At 41.4% G+C, this 17732-nt stretch overlaps 1 protein-coding gene across 1 annotated transcript in view; it reads right to left on the bottom strand.

The window, feature by feature from the left end:
* PLPP1 (phospholipid phosphatase 1) overlaps positions 1-17732 on the bottom strand; it is a 126070-nt gene that overhangs the window by 60161 nt on the left and 48177 nt on the right. Inside the window, exon 3 of the mRNA XM_065406069.1 lies at positions 14807-15087. Within this exon, the coding sequence (XP_065262141.1) occupies positions 14807-15087 (281 nt within the window). The remainder of the gene's footprint in view (positions 1-14806; positions 15088-17732) is intronic.

Raw genomic sequence — 17732 nt, forward strand, 5'->3', positions numbered from 1 at the left:
CTATTCCTTGAAATTCAAAGTGAGTCTATTCAGGACAGATCAAGTAACGATACTGCACACTTTTATAGAATAAACACTTGCGATTCTTAGAAATGGTAACAGTACATTTAATAATGGCAGTCTCAGTATACCTGACCTTTAAACAAAAAAAACTTTAATGCAATGTTTGCAATGCCAAGTTTATAATACATAACATAAAATTGGCAGCACAAGTCCTATATTAAATTCTAAAAATATTATAACCTGCATATAGCACATGCTATAGAGTTACAGTGTAGTTTTAACTTCTATTCTAATACTCTTTTCAGCTGAAAATAAAACTTTCTCCTACAAACCTAGATGTACTTTAAGCTTCTCTACCTTCCTGAAGAGGGCTTTTTATTTTTTTGTGAAATAAAGAAAAGGATAGTCTAAGCAGTTGGACTTCTTAGCCTGTTCTGAAATGAATCTACAAACTCTGTATTTAATCCAAATTTACCCCCTTCCTGGGGTTTAATTGAGTTACCAGCAACAAAAATACAAAGTATCACTTAACCAGTTCCTGAGGTTCCCCGGGTGAAACCTCTCTGCTGGGTTTAGGGTGACCAGATGTCCCGATTTTATAGGGACAGTCCCGATTTTGGGGTCTTTTTCTGATATAGGCTACTATTACCCCCACCCCCTGTCCTGATTTTTCACACTTGCTGTCTGGTCACCCTAGCTGGGTTCCAGTTCTCTCTGCCTGGATGGCTAACCCTACCCAGCCTTATGTACAGAAGAAAAGAGCAACACACATGGCTACCAAAGTGAATCAGCAGGAGCCAATTAGCATCTCCTCAGAGGGCACCAACATTTGCTAACAGGGTAGGTCAGAGGAACTCTGCTGCCATGTTGTAACTAGGATACACAGCTCAGGCAGTACTCACTCCAGGCAGAAACCTGAAACCTGACTCCAGGAAGAGTTTGTTTTTCATATAAATGGGCATTATGAAGAGGTGCTTATCCATAGGGGTTTTTTTGTTCTGTTTGGTTTTGTTTTAAATAAAAAACGGCCTCAAAAATCCAGTCTAGATCAATGAAATATGCACAATGACTTAGATTCAGGGTCAGATTCTGCTCTGTTATATAATCCCCGTTGTGTTTTGAATACAAGCTGAGATTCTGATCTCCGCTATACAATCTCATTATGTATATGAAAAATATAAACTCTTTCCATTGTGTTAATGTTTCATGTTGTTCGTTTATTACTAAAATTATAAATGAACTCTCAAGTTAAGAAAAGAAAATATATTCAAAGGCACATTTAACCAGTTAGTACAGCAGAGTACACACAGATGGGAGGTTTTATAAAGAAATTCTAGCAACTCTCCCTCCACTGCGCACCGGGAAAAGGGGAATAAAGACTCCCACTCTCATAGCTCCTGCTGGTAAGCCTTGGCCCGCTTAAATTCTTCCTCATATCCAAGGGGGTAAGTAATAAGAACAGTGTGTGGACAACCAGGTGAGGGTCAGGGTGGCAAAAGGTACAATGGACTGGTGGGGGGCAGATGGAGTAGACAGTGAGTGTGTGAAGGGACAGCAAGTGGGTGTTAGGTGAGTGGTAAGAAATGGGGAATTATGTGCACTGGGGATGTCACAACCCTCCAGGTAATTCTTACATAGCTTGCAAAAAGGTATTGAAACAACTCTTAGAAGGGCTAAGTGAAGGCAGGCAGGGCAGAGGACCAAGGGAGAAGGAGACCTCAGACAAAAGAAGGCAGAAGCAAGGGAGACTGGACTTGGAAGTGGACCCCCAGGGAAAAGTGCAGAGAGCGCACCAAGGAGGCTGAGAGGATCAGGGACTGCCAGTCCCTTTCCACTTCCCACTAGTTTGGGCACCATCATAAGAACATAGGAAAGGCCATACTAGCCCAGTATCTGGCCTCCCGACAGCCATCGGATGTTTCTGAGGGAATGAACAGAACATGGCAATTTCAAGTGATTTGTTCCATTATGCAGTCCCAGCTTCTGGCAGCTAGAGCTTTAGGGACAGCCAGGGCATGGGGTTGCATTCCTGACAATCATGACTAAGCCATTGATATCCTGCATGAACATATCTAATTTCTTTCTGAACCCAGTTATACTTTTGGCCTTCACAACATCCCCGGCAACAAGTTCTACAGGTTGACTGTGTGTTGTGGGAAGAAGAACTTCCTTATGTTTGTTTTAAACGTGCTGCTTATTAATTTCATTTGGTGACCCCTGGTTCTCGTGTTACGTGAAGGGCTAAACAACTCTTCCCTATTCACTTTCTCAGCACCATTCATGATTTTATAGACTTCTCAGATACTCCCCCTTAGTAGTCTCTTTTCTAAGCTGACTAGTCCCAGTTTTATTAATCTCTCCTCATACGGAAGCTGTTCCTTACCCCTAATCATTTTTGTTGTCCTTCTCTGTACTTTTTCCGCTTCCAATATATCTTTTTTGAGATGGGGTGACCAGATCTGCACACAATACTCAAGATGTGAGCGTACCATGGATTTCTAAAGAGGCAATGATATTTTTGTCTTATCTATCCCTTTCCTAATGATTCCCAACATTGTTAACTTTTTTGACTGGTGCTGCACACTGAGTGGATATTTTCAGTCTTCTAGTCCAGTTCCCTGCACTCAAGGGAGGACTAAGTATTATCCAGACCAGTGGTTTTCAAACTTATTTGATCACCCCCTGCCCTTTGTGTGTCTGTAGTCATTTATGCCCCCACCCCTCACAAGTACATATGCTGCCACCCAACTCAGAAAGCAGAGGGGAGAGCAGTGGCTGCTGGCTGGGCACCCACCTCTGAAGGCAGTGCAGTGCCGTGCCAGCAGCAGCACAAAAGTAAGGGTGGCAAAGTGATATTTATCATCACTTTTCACAGCAGAATTAGTGTCCCATTGCCACCATTACTTCTGCAGTGCTGCTGCCACCCGGGGCTGACAGCCAGATTCCCACTGCCTCCCAGTGAGGGATTTTTTTTCTTTTTTCTTTTTTTTTTTTTTGCTGGGGGAGCCCAAGTGGCAGGGCTCCAGCTGTCAGCCCCAGGACAGCGGGGCTCTGGCTATCTCCTTTATCCCAGCCTCCCAGGTGCGCATGGCCCTTCTGCACGAGCCACTGGCAGCCAGAGCTCTATAACAAACGCCCCCTGACTTATGCAATCGTTCCATTCTGGAAAGCCTTGCGTAACTCGAATTTTGCATAAGTCGGAAACGTATACCCGTACATTACGCAAAAATTTCCGCAACTCGAAAATCCTATTTCTGGCTTATGGCACTTTTTCGGTAAGTGCGAATTTGCGTAAATTGCGTCTTGCGTAACCCGGGGAGCGTCTGTAAATAAATACATAAAATAAAAACACAGGCACAACTCGCACCTGTCTTGACACATTCCTGCGCCTCCTCCCATAGTTTGAGAACCACTGATCTAAACCATCCCCGACAGGTGATTGTCAGGGTGGTTAAGCACTGGAATAAACTGCCTAGGGAGGTTGTGGAATCTCCATCATTGGAGGTTTTTAAGAGCAGGTTAGACAGTTAGGAAGTTTTTCCTAATGTCCAATCTAAATCGTCCTTCCCCCAATTTAATCCCATTGCTTCTTGTCCTATCCTCAGAGATTAAGGAGAACAATGTTTCACTCTCCTCCTTGTAACAGCCTTTTACGCAATTTAAAACTGTTACGTCTCCCCTCAGACTTCTCTTCTCCAGACTAACAAGCCCAATTTTTTCAATCTTCCCTCATAGGTCATGTTTTCTAGACCTTTAATAATTTTTGTAGCTGTTCTCTGGACTCTCTCTAATTTGTCCACATCTTTCCTGAAATATGGAGCCCAGAACTGGACACAATATTCAAGCTGATACCTAATCAGCGCAGAGTAGAGCAGAAGAATTACTTGTCGTCTTACTTACAATACTCCTGCTAATACATCCCAGAAGGATGTTGGCTCATTGACCGTTCCTTCCTAAATGGAGTACTTTGCATTTGTCCTTATTGAATTTCATCTTATTTACTTCAGACCATTTCTCCAGTTTGTCCAGATTATTTTGAATTTTAATCCTATTCTTCAAAGCACTTGCAACCCCTTCCAGCTTGGTATCATCCACAAACTTTATAAATGTACTTTCTATGTCATTATCTAAATCAAAATGTCATTATGATATTTTCTGTCTTATTAGCAATTCCTTTCCTAATGGCTCCCAACATTGTTTGCTTTCTTGACTGCCGCTGTACATTGAGCCAATGTTTTCAAAGAACTATCCACGATGACTCCAAGATTTCTTTCTTGAGTGATAACAGCTATTTAGACCCCATCATTTTGAATGTATAGTTAGCATTGTTTTCCCAGAATGTATTACTTTGCACTTATCAATAATTGAATTTCATCTGCCATTTAGTTGCTCCATCACCCAGTTTTGTGAGATCCCTTTGTAACGCTTCATAGTCAGCTTTGGACTTAACTATCTTGAGTTTTGTATCATCTGAAAACTTTGCCACTTCACTGGTTACCCCCTTTTCCAAATCATTTATGAACAAGCTGAACAGCACAGGTACCAGTACAGATCCTTGGGGGACCCCACTATTTACCTCAGTCCACTCTGAGAGTGGCCCATTTATTCCTACCCTGTGTTTCCTATCTTTTAATCAGTTACTGATCCAAGAGAAGACCATCCCTCAAACTGAGTAAGCAGTCACGGAATTAAAGAGCCTTTGGTAAGAGGCCTTGTCAAAGGTTTTCTGAAAGTCCAAGTATGCTATATCAACTAGATCACCCTTGTCCACATGCCTGCTGACTTCCTCAAAGAATTCTAATAGATTTGTAAAGGGAAATTATGCCTCAAAGGGATGTTGACTCTTCCCCAATAGGTCATGTTCATCTATGTGTTTGACAATTCTGTTCTTTACTATAGTTGCAACCAATTTGCCCTGTACTGAAGTTAGGCTCACAAGCTTGTAGTTGCCAGGATCACCTCTGGAGCCTTTTTTAAAATTGGTGTTATTTTACTAGGGCCCTACCAAATTCACAGTCCATTCTGGTCAATTTCACGGTCATAGGCTTTTTAAAATAGTAAATTTCATGATTTCAGCTAATAAAATCTGAAATTTCAGGGTGTTGTAATTGTAGGGGTCCTGACCCAAAAAGGAATGGGGGGGGCTGTTGCAAGATTATTGTGACGGGGTGGAAGGGGCTTTGTGGTAATACTACCCTTACTTCTGCGTTGCTGCAGGCAGCGGCACTGCCTTCAGAGCTGTGCAGTTGCAGAGCAGCGGCTGGACCAGCAGCCCAGCTCTGAAGGCAGAGCTGCTGCCAGCAGCAGTGCAGAAGTACGGATGGCATGGTAGGGTATTGCCACCCTTACTTTTGTGCTGCTGCCTGCAGAGCTGGGACCTCAGTCAGCAGCCGCCGCTCTCTGGCCGCTCAGCTCTGAAGGCAGCAGTGCAGAAGTAAGGGTGGCAATACCACAATCCTCCCTAAAATAACCTTGCAACCCCCCTGCAACTCCCTTTTGGGTCAGGATCCCAATTTAAAAAACTGTGGTCTCCCCTGTATCTCCCCGGTATAGTATGGGGTAAAAGCACACACAGAAACCAGATTTCACAGTCCATGACACGTTTTTCACAGCCATGAATTTGGTAGGGTCCTATAGAATACCTATCCTCCAGTCATATAGTGCAGAGGCTGCTTTAAAGAATAAGTTGCATATCTCACAGTAGTTCTGCAAATTCATATTTAAGTTCTTTCAGAATTCCTAGGTGAATACTATCTGGTCCCCACCACATATTGCAACAGCCACTCTTGCCTACCTGAAAAGCAACACATTGAGACTTTGGACAAGTCATTCACCTCTCCGCCCCTCAGTTTTCCCATCTGTAAAACAGAGATAGTGATGCTAACCCTTTATAGAAAGCACTCTGAGACCTACTGATGAAAAGTGCTCTGTAAGAATTAAGTGTTAACACTAAAACTGCAACCACCCTTTGATTGGATTAGCTTTAGTGTCTATGAATAAAGACTGACAATCTGCAAATAGGATCTTAAAGGTTACTTCTGTATATGAAATGTGGTATCCTGCAATAGATTCCCCCCAACAGAGATGCAGTCAATTTGCATAATATTGCTTCTTTGCATACTCATCCCATCCCATTGCAAAAAATCTATGATCCATTACCAAGGCTCAATCTGCCTCAATCTGTGCTCATCCATGTAGACACAGTGTTTGTTACAAGCTGAATTCACTCCTTAACTGAAGGTTTCTTTTGGTTAATGCTTTATCTTTAACAAGGACAGTCAAAATAAGCAAAACACCATCTCAAAACAAACAAACAGTCTCTATATCAAGCAAACTACAATTATAACATTTTTGTATACAGAACAACCACCCAAAGGACAAATTTCCTCGCTCTAGATTAGTTTACAAAAAGGTGGCTTTTCTATCTTTAGGAAAATGACTGCAGTTTGCTTCCAAGCTTCTCCTTATTTTACTCAGAGGTATGTAGTTTCCTTTCTTTTGCTAAAATGAAGTTGGTTTAAAATTAGTTGCACATTTTTATATATAGTTTTCTAGTAAGTGTTGAGATGACAGTGATCATTTGTTCTTCATGTCCACTGAAGGTAGGACAAGATGCAATGGGCTTAATCTTCAGTAAGAGATTTAGGTTAGATATTTGGGGGGCTGGGGGAGACACACCTAACTATAATGATAGTTCGCTCTGGAATAAGTTACCAAGTGAGGTTGTGGAACCCCCATCATGAAGAACCCCCATTAAGAACTGGTTAGGCAAAACACCTGTCAGGGATGATTTAGGTATGCCTGGTCCTGCCTCAATACCAAGGGGGTAGAGAGGGGGAAGGGAAGGGAGACTGACTATACGACTTCTCAAGGTTCCTTCCAGTCCTTCATTTCTATGATAATTCAGTTTAAAAAAAAAAAAAAAACCCAAACACCCCACCTCTAAACCCCCCAAAAATAAATCAAAGTGGCCTAGGGGAAAAAAAGTCCCCTCCCCGCCATGTAATATTTCAAATCTGATTAAGAGTTGGCTTTTATCATCAGGTACACTATAAAGTCACCATTTATTAATAAAAACAAATCAGGACAGGAAGGACCTTGAGAGTCATCTAGTCTGGTCCCCTACAGTCATGGCAGGACTATGATGTACCGTTCCTATACTGCCTTTCATCCTCACACAGCTTTACCAGACTGATTGATTAACTTTTGCACCGTAGCTTTCTGAAATACCAAAAATCTGTCTAAAGAGGGCGCTGTAGTAAGTTCCTGCAAACAAAGGAATGCAGTGAGTCAAAAGGGCAGAAGTCCTATCAAGCGTGAAGGCTGGATGTTTTCATAAGTACCTAAGGGAATTAAGAGCACAAGTTCCATTGGGGGGGAGGGGAGGAATAATCAATGGGACTTGTGCTCCTAACTCTTTTAAGCACTTTTGAAAATCCCACCCACTGTTGGTAAACCTATGCAAAGTCCCTCAGCCTCTAGCTTTCCAGTGCCCTATTTGGTATTAGCACTGACAGCACAAATGCACTGAAGAAGTGGTCAGGAGGAGGCTGGAGATTTTGGCAGCTGGATCTTTCAGTAAGCTACTGTGCATCTGAGGCCATTTTGGGGTAAGCACATTAGATAGATATTTCTGCTCAAGTCATTAGGAGTGGAATGGCTGCATGTTGACATTAAGTTGTCATCTTTGGTTTTAGGAGCTAAAAACATCTTACAAAGCTGAATAGACTGGCTCACACCTCCCAGAGCTATCGTTTTAGGTTGGCTGCAGCAGATTCCAGACAACATCGCTGCATGGGTTTATGTTCAGTTTGTTTGAATATTCCCTCAGATACCATGAAGGCTAGAAACGATGTATTTTTTTAAATGACAGTTTAGATTCTGGAGCACAATTAGAGGAAGTAATAGTAAGAGGAAGATTTTGTGGCAAAATCCCTGTCCTCTAAGTCACACAATATAAGGATCCCTGCTATAAAATGGATGGACTGACTAGGCTGCCACTTAATTTTTTTGAGGCCTATATGGAATAGGATTAAGCTACATTCAAGAACTCCTTGAACCATGTCTTAGTGGTCACCTGAGTACGGATCCTCACCCACCTTCTAATAATTTAAGTCATGGCTTGTCAAACAGCGGCACATTCTCCTCTACTGCAATACGCCCTGCCAGCCACTTCTCTCCACTTTTAAACATTTTTGGAAAAGATCAGCAGTTGCTTATTTGTTACCATGTCCTCCAAATCCTTTTCACCTTTTTATATTTGCATTGGCCAAGTTTCTAAACCGGTATTTATTTTGCCTTATGTTATCCCTTTACACTGCTTCCTCAGCAGGAGGGGCAAGGAGGTCCTTTATAAATATAAAGTTACATTATTTCAGGCCCACTAGCTTTGACTGGATAAATTTAGAAACAGGCATGCAGTGTGAAATTCGCACAGTCCTATAACAGTCTTGTGGCAGATTCACAAATGCAGGGTGCCCACACTCCAAGTAGAATCCAGCCCTACGAGTACTTCTGCTGGCTATGAGGGACTTTTTGATGGCAGAGAGGTTCCTACGATAACCCTCACATTTCTGCCAGTATCAGTAGAGAGGCCGGGGGCAATCCCATCCCACACAACTGATCCCTGGCCAGGATTTCATCTGCATTTAAAGCAGTCCAATTTACACTAGTGCCTCTAACATGCATCTAAGGACCAGCAGTGAACATGGCAGCCCCAAGATCAGGAAGGGGAGGGAGTGGGGAGCACAAATGTGAGATTTACAGCACCCTTGTACCTCTCCCATCAGAGTGCTCCTTAACCAAAGCAGAGAACAAGGCCTTATGTATTTTTGAAGATTGAGACCATTAAATCACTCATCATAAATATGGAAAAGAAATAGCAGTCGGGAATCCAAGACAGGGCTGAGCAGAACCTGACAAGACACCATGGATAAAATCCTGACCCAACTTGAATTCCATGGGAAGTTTGCTCCTGATTTTGAGGTTGCACAGAGCAGAACATAAGCTATAAATGATCACTCCATTATGATGGTTTCACTAGCGTGAAACCATCAACATTTTACACCAAAAATAAGTAAATAACTAAGAAAATTGCAGACCAAAGAGCTTCCACCCTTATTTCCTTATTCTTGTCAGTACAGTATATACATACACATACAAGCATGAAGACAATGGTGTGCATACACACACATGTATAATTTGTGTATGTTGTGAAAAGTTTGCACATTAGACACTTTACAGTCAAAGACTTTTTTTTAAAAAAAACAACAGCATTTTGTAACTAAAAGGGGACTAAGTACAACATCCTGTTTTACTAGTTCTATTTATTCAATCTGCCAGAACTGTAAAATGCTAAAAAGGGGGTACGATTCTTCTACTTTTAAAAAAAAAAGTAGAGCTACAGAACTCAGTTTTCTATGCAAGAGAAACAATATTGTTTTAAATATGCTAAAAATACACACATACTTTGTAAAGATTCCATTGGGTAAGTCTGTATTATTAGACTTGTATACTGTATTAGCTTCCTGGGAAGGTTTGCATTCAAATAGAGTTTTAGAACAAACAGATGTTTAAGCCAAAAAGGAGATGTGGGACTCCATGTGGTTTTAAAGACTTTTAAACTTTTAACTCTAGACACCTGTAAGTATGGACAAGATTTCAACATGCAGTTACATCTTTTTTCAGTCCTGGAAATCCAATGCCAGTGAAAGGACATTCAGACTATGATAAATGGGTTTTTGTCTACAGAGATTATTCTTTCCCCTTCTCCCCCCAAACAGAAATTATATATTTTACAGTACTTCTAACCCCACTGGGCCCTTATGCCTAATAAAATATGGCAAAAGAGTATGAAAATAGAATAAAATAATAGCAGTTATGGAAAACTTCCCATAGCAATGCTGTCTTTAGAGCTCCACTTAACAATGAGCACTGTTAGATCAATAGTATGAGGTAACAAGGCAGATGCAATAGGTTGTATCCACGTCCTACATCTAATGTCCTCAAACAGCTAGAGGTCCAAAAGATAAATATCTTGGATTCTGATATTATGTATGTTTATGACAGTCACTAAGGCTAGGTCTACACTACCCGCCTGAATCGGCGGGTAGAAATCGACCTCTCGGGGATCGATTTATCGCGTCCCGTCGGGACGCGACAATCGATCCCCGAATTGACGGTCTTACTCCACCAGCGAAGGTGGGAGTAAGCGCCGTCGACAGGAAGCCGCAGAGGTCGATTTTGCCACCGTCCCTACAGCGGGGTAAGTCGGCTGCGATACGTCGAATTCAGCTACGCTATTCGCGTAGCTGAATTTGCGTATCTTAAATCGACCCCCCCTGTAGTGAAGACGTAGCCTTAGACTTAGTACCTGGAATACTGAATGAATTACATTGTTAAACTTTTAACCTTCTCTATTTCCCATTATCTTTCAACAAGCTACTTATGAATACTTTGAAATGGAAAATGCTTAGAAGGAGTGTCTCACTAAGTATATACATCAGGTGTATTTTATAGCCGGAGTATATTTCGGGCTCCATAAGAGAACAGATTTTTCAGTTCAGCTGTCTGAAGTATCTGGCCTTTGCGCACACCAAGGCTTTCAGGTCCCACCCACACCATGACCACAAACCTCACAAGCACAGACAGCCCCAAGACTTGGTATTTCAGTCACTCACTTAGCTAGATCACACAGCAGCAAATTTCTACAGAGCCTAGGTTAATTCGCATGGCTATGTTTGTGTGTCTAATCACCACAGAGGTGAGTGCAAGTCGGGCTTTTATAAGTCTTAGGCCTGGTCTACACTTGTGTAGACACAAGTAGGTCAATGGAAGAATTATTCTGTCAATCTAGCTACCATTGCTCGAGAGGTGGATTAACTACATGGATGGAAGCATCTTCACTATGGTGTTATGGTGGCGCACCTGCAGCACCATAGCTGAGCTGCTGTTGCGTAGACATATGCTTTAGTGACTTGTTAGGATCTGATTTTTAAGGTTATTGGCCCCCACAAATGCCTATACCTAGGTCCATGACTGACCATTTGTGCATGAACTGCAACAACACTGGTGCACATATGCCTGCAGGCCATCGGTTCCATTGTTTAAAATGGAGAGTTTATAAATTCATTACAAAAAAAAAAACTATGTAGGAAGCAGACTGTAGTTTTAGAATTAAGTAATTCAGTAGCAACCATGATTCAACAAGGGGAGCCCAAACCTGCCTGCTCCCCCATGCCACTGGCATACACAAGAAGGTGTATGTGCAAACGTATAGTTGACTTAAGATTTGGCCTTGTATCTCATTATGAGGTATCAGGGTGAGGCTAAGTAGGGTTCCCAGGACCTGGGTTAATGGAGAAAATACCTGCAGTTACACTGATATCTTGTACTGGATGGGAGAAACACACTCACACACACCCTCACACACACTTCTGAAAATAGCTTTTAAGGGTTCATAATGACATGGCTCCTGAGAAAATGGGGATGGAATGATGAGGTAAGCCAAGATTCCTGAATGCTAGCCATAGGCTACAAATATTTCAAGATCAAAATCTTCAGATATTTAACAGATTCTTTTATTTTTCCACACTAATCTATTTTAAGTACTTTTACACCCCCCAGTACCATAGTATCTGAGCTCTTCAAACTTTAATGTATTTATCCTCACAATACTCCTATGAGGTAAGGAAGTGCTATTTCCCCCAATCTGTAAAATAGGGATACCGAGGCACAGAGACACCAAGTTCAGAGGAAATGAAATCCATGGCAGAACAGGGACTTGAATCCAGGTTTCCTAAATCCTAGGCTAGTGCCATAACCACTAGACCATCCACCCAACTCCAAGACACACAGAATCCAGATTATATGGGCTTTTATGCGCTACAATCAACTCAGCTAATTCTGCATCTCCCCCTTCCCTCCCCCATGAAGATGTCAATCTAAGACAGTTTGAGAAGAGTGAAGGGAGAAACAAACCGCCTTACTCAAGTGCGATTTCTCAAAGGAGAGGCCAGTTCAGCCACTGTCTGAGCAAACCCCACTGAAGTAGTCAATGGAGTGATACCAAAGCTGCATTTAGACCCTGGTCTGTGCTGAATGCAACTAAACCCTTAGTACAGTCTCCTTCAATAGGCGGAGTCTGTGCAGCTTCTCCTCCCCTCCCCCCCCCCACTTGGAAAGACACCAGAGTTCTAAGTCTAAGTTTCAAACACAACCCATCTGTTTTTCTGTATAGATGTATAATACCAAAAGTAAGTGCCCCACGTAACAAATCTTATTTTGAGCAACAATGGTCAAATGTTACAACTACAGACAAAAATAGCTCAAGTTGAGGAAAGTCATATGAAGGACAAAACTGGTCTAGAGAAAAAAAGTGAGCTTGCAGAGCCTACACATTACATATATATCACTTACTTTCCCTTGTTTGATATGAACCTGACACTTAATTTTTGGCTGTTGCAATTTTTTAGTTTTGTATTTAACTAAAGCAAAGCTGACATGATACCATACTGCCAAGATCTTGCTTCTGCTCCTATTTAACCTCAAGATGCTTCTATTCCTCCGTTTTATTGTCCTTTGTAACAAAGTTAAATACAAATACACATACTCAAAAACTACCCTTGGGCAGAAGAAAAAGGCAATTCCTTTTAAATTATTCCTGCTGTTTAAGCTACTTCTGCTGTAAGTCAGGGTTCTTTGGAAAAGTTGTTTAGTCAGTGTTCCTGGAAAAGACGCCAATGCCTTATAAAAAGTTTCAAAGACAAAGATTTTAATGAAAATGGGATTTTGGTGCCTTTTCCCTGCCTGAAGTAGGCAGTCATGGAGGAAGTACTTGATGACCACACACACACACACACACCAATAGACTTACCTTTCTGGAAGGAGATATTGGGGTGATCGTTTAAGAATGGGTATTCTGACTAAACACAGCTACCCACAAGAGAGAAGCCTGTCCAAGAATTATGGTCTGAATGAACTCGAGCTAACTAAACAAAGATTGATTATATTGTGGCCAAAGACAATCAGGAAAAAAAAACAGCCCTGAATATAAAGCAAAAAAGTCATCTTCTCTACAACTCACTCAACAGAGTAAGCTGCGGTTTACCTATGGAGAATGTATTTAATTAAGTGTTATTCATACTATTATAAATTTTGTTTGTGATCGACAAAAACAATTTTCCAAGTCAGGGACCAAGTACTATTGTCTAATGTACTTATGTACATTATGTCTAATGTACTAATGTACAGCTTCCAGGGACTTTAATGGATGTTGTGCATGTGTCAAAGGGCAGAACCTGGTCCCAAATGTATTCAAGTCACTACACTTTTCCCCGGTTATAAGGGGACCCTATGGGTATTATAAGACCTCTGAAGGGGACTGCGATTTTGGGAAAGCTGGCTAATGCAGAAGTGGAATGATGGAACTAAAGAGATGTAGAAGTTCTTCAATCTGAAGAAATTCTCCCTATTAAACAACTTTCCAGTTTTTTTGTTTGTTTGATTTTTAAAAAGGGAAGTCAGTTGGTGAAGTTCCCTAACTGCAAGCATTCCAAGTATATAGAACAAAAAGAACTTGCTGGGAGTTTGAACCATTTTAATACCAGGATTGTTTATTCTGAAAAATACTTCAAACTAAATCTAAAATTTCAACACTTAACATTATTGGCTATGTTTGAGGACATTCCTCAGACAGATGTCAGATTACAGGACACGGGGAGGAGGGGGAACAAGTACGGGTCACTTTTGAAGCAGGTCACAGCACATCTGTTTCTATTAATTTGTTTCCCTTTTTGCCTTAGTTTCACTGGATATTAAATGTTTGTTAAAAATAGTTATTTGGGCTTGATAATGGACAAAATGCACAACACTATCCTCTTGCCTGTTGCATATTTTATACAGAGACATCTGGTTTTGATAAACTTATTCTTCTATTTTAAATATGAATCAATTTTTCTCCCTTCCTTAAAGTCGCCCCAGAAAAGCTTGAGAAGGCAGCTTTCAGACTTAGTTATTTATTCAGGAAGAATATACAGTGGTTTCCTTTCCAAATGGATCTTATTTGATTGCCCCCAAAACTACCAATTTAAAGGGCTGGTGCACATTTCTGGTCACCCAAAATTGATGAAGGAAACAACTGAAAACAGTGGTTTGTGTAAAAGCTGAAGTCCTGTTCCTATAGCAGGGGTCGGCAACCTATGGCACACGTGCCAAAGGCAGCATGCAAGCTGATTTACAGTGGCACGCTGCTGCCAGACTGGGGTCCCAGCCGCCGGTCCTGCTCAGCCGCTGCCAGCCTGGCACCAGGCTGAGCAGGGCTGGCGGCCAGGACCCCAGGCTGGCAGGAGCTGGCGGACGGAACCCCAGGCCGGCAGCGGGCTGAGCGGCTCAGCCTGCTGCCGGCCTGGGGTCCCGGCCCCACTCAGCCAGCTGCCAGTCTGGAGTTCCATCCGTGGCCCCTGAAAATGTAAAATGTATTACTGGCAGGCAAAACCTTAAATTACAGCGAATAAATGAAGACTTGGCACACCACTTCTGAAAGGTTGCCGACCCTGTCCTATAGCTTATAAAGAATAAATTTGTGGGTTTAGGGGAAAGAGGAGGAGAGATAAAAAAAGAAGATAGTCTAGTGCCTGAGCATGTGCTTTGAGGTTCACTGTATGTCTATTAGATCACTAAATCCATTCCAATGGACTCATGGAGCATGTAATAGGAGAAATCAATCCATCAAACACTCATTGTCTCCAGGGATTTACAATACAAGATAATATCCTTCAAGACCAAAGTACATTAGCTTACTCACCTTCCCTCATTAACTTGTACTTTGTCTCCTTGACATGGGAAGTTTTCAATGTAACCTAGACTGCAGTTGACTCGTGTCCAATCTGGTTGGCATATAGCCAGGAAGTGGGGTCGCAGTCTACCTATGGAGTACTTGGCAATGTCCGTCAGGGATTGGCTAGCCGCCGCACCAAAAATGAAAGTCCCAATGGCTTTGTAAATAGTGGCTATGTAGTTATTTCTGACAAACGAATTCGAGTGCAAACAGTTATAATAGACAGACAGGCCTTCTCCTACGATTATCTGAAAAACAGAGATAAAGACAAGTTAAATAGAGAAACATACCTATGTCTCCTTAGAGAGGGGGGGGAAAAAAAACAGTTGTCATAAGTCTCAACTACATCAATATTTGTGTAATTTCCTGTTTTAAATCTTGTACAATTGTTAAGCTGGGGGAAGCAACAAAGATTTTCTGGGAGTCACTCAGAAGTATAAATTCCAATGGCTGAGCCAACATAATTTTAAATAGCTTTCATGTAAACAGGATAATTTGTTCTCATTCTCTGCCTTATATCAGTTGTAATTGTGATGGTTTTAATAGAAACACTGGAAACTTGAGTCTTTTTCTCAGAGAAAATTAAAAAAAAAACCCCACCTTTCCCACACTACTTCACACTCAATTTGATGAGTAGCCCCTTCCCAAGAGCCATTTAATTTTAAGTAAACTTTCCGTTCATTCCTTGCCTTCTTCTGAATAGAATTTATCAGCTGTGCCAGAAGCATGGTTTTCAGAAGTCACAACCTTAATTGAAAAGGCTGAATACTGGTGCCAGAGGTGCTAAAGGCCAATTCTGTAAATTGGGAACCTCCTATTTCTCAGTTAAACAGAATCTTTAAAGACCCGTTTCCTCTAGGAAGCTAAGTTTTAATAAAAATAATTGAGGAGAATGCTTCGTGCGTCTGAATTTTTTCTATTTTTGGCATCGTAGTGGTAGAACAAAGATTATTTTCTTGTGTGTTCATAAAACCAAGAGGTTTTCAGTGTTTTCTCCCTTCACTTCAGTCTCTTGTGGGAAATGGGTAAAAAGTAATTTTGTTATAAATATAAAACTATTTAATCCAATGTCATTATATACACAGTTACTGGGGAGAAAAAAGCAGAAATGTTGGATTTGAATCATCAGTCAACCTATTGAAAAAAAAAAAAATCCCATGAACAAAAGAGACCCATCCCACTAAGGCAACTAACGTAATGGGAAGGTTTTTTCCCCTTCCATGCACATATGGAAAAGCTGTTTAGAAATGACTGAAAATAGTTTGAATGACGCTAATTAACAAAACACAGTATTGTTCTAGTTGTTTAGACCTGTGCAAAATAACTGTAAAATGCCGCCACTCTGATTTACACTTACTTTTTTACAGATGTAAGTAGCTACAAGCTGTAAGGCAATGGATCATCAACCATGTATACAGGACTGACAATTTTTACACTCAGCATCAGAGCAAAATGTAAGTTAGGCTTTGTCAACACTGGAACCTGAACAAAAAAAACTTGTTGTTGTTCAGGTGTGTGAAACCCCACTCCCCTACCTCCCCAAACAATAAAAGTTTTGCCAACGAAAAGCGCTAGTGTGAACAGCGCTTTGTCAGCAGGAGAGCTCTCCCCTGCTGACAAACAGTGGCTACACTGCGTGCCTTTTAGCAGTGCGGCTGTAGCAGCACAGCTGTAGCTGCACAGTTGTGTCAACATACACTTAGTGAACTCACTGAATGCGAAATGTTAACTTTTTAGTTGTGCTAAAAGTAACAACCTCTTTCCTACAATCTATCCGGTAGGACAGGTGCTATCCACTGCTGTGGAACAAGATAGTCAACAGCCTGGGGGATAGATAGGTGGGGAAGAAGGAGTCTGTATCAATCTTGCTACAGTGCACACAGTCACATGCCACCCTCACCCACACCACCAAATCAAAAAACACAGACCCCTGGGTGGAAGATATTCAGTAAGGTGTAAGTGGACTTAGTCTTGTGGCTCACATTACTCTACATATAATTTTAAAAATTCTTTATAAACAGGTTGTTCAGTTGCAAGACCGTTCTGTGTAAAAGGTACTAAGCCATAGCTGTCTCTTCCCTCACATTTTACCATCTGTGAATTGTAGCCCCAATATTTCAGAAGCCAATTACATTGCTATTGTAGTAGTATCACCCTTTAAAAGAAAATATATTTAAAATTGCTATAATACAAGTAAAGCATTATTGCAAATCCCAGACTTGATGTCTTGCTGTCTGGTTGTCCTGGGCTGGAAATGCTAAGCAACATTTCCCTAAACAGGCCCCACTTCAGCAATGTACTTAAGCAAGAGTCTAACTTCAGAAATGGGATTACTCCTATGCTAGAAGTTAGACACGTACTTGAGAACCCGACTGATTCTGGGACCCAGTAAAGAAAGGCCCAGTAGTGCTGTTTAGGGGACTGATCCAAATGACCACTGAAGTCAATTGGGAACCTCTTCATTGACTCAAATGGGTGCTGGATCAGACCCTCAGAGATCCCATCTTCATCTGGAAGGATGGTGACTGACTGGGGGCCTTTGTGTGAAAGTATGTGAGCATGGGGCACAGAGGGCCCATGGGGAAGAGGAAGCGAAGCACAGGGTGTATTACATACAAGCACACAAAGGCACTCCAGTTATAGGTTTACAACCCCCTTTTATTTAAGTTAGGATCACACACACACACACACACACACACACTGAAGACTTAAATATTAAAGATGAAGGTTGTATTTAATGAAAGCTGTATTCATTTTGCTTTGTGCTGGCAGCTCAAATTCTGTTCCCTGTACCACTAAAAGACATTAAAATCAAAGGAGTTACTTCGATTTACACCAGCAAAACAGAGGTCAGGGTTTTGAAAGCTCTTAGTGAAAAGTTTCTCCTCACACA

The sequence above is a fragment of the Emys orbicularis genome, chromosome 6 (genome assembly GCF_028017835.1).
Source record: "Emys orbicularis isolate rEmyOrb1 chromosome 6, rEmyOrb1.hap1, whole genome shotgun sequence".
Lineage (NCBI taxonomy): Eukaryota > Metazoa > Chordata > Testudines > Emydidae > Emys > Emys orbicularis.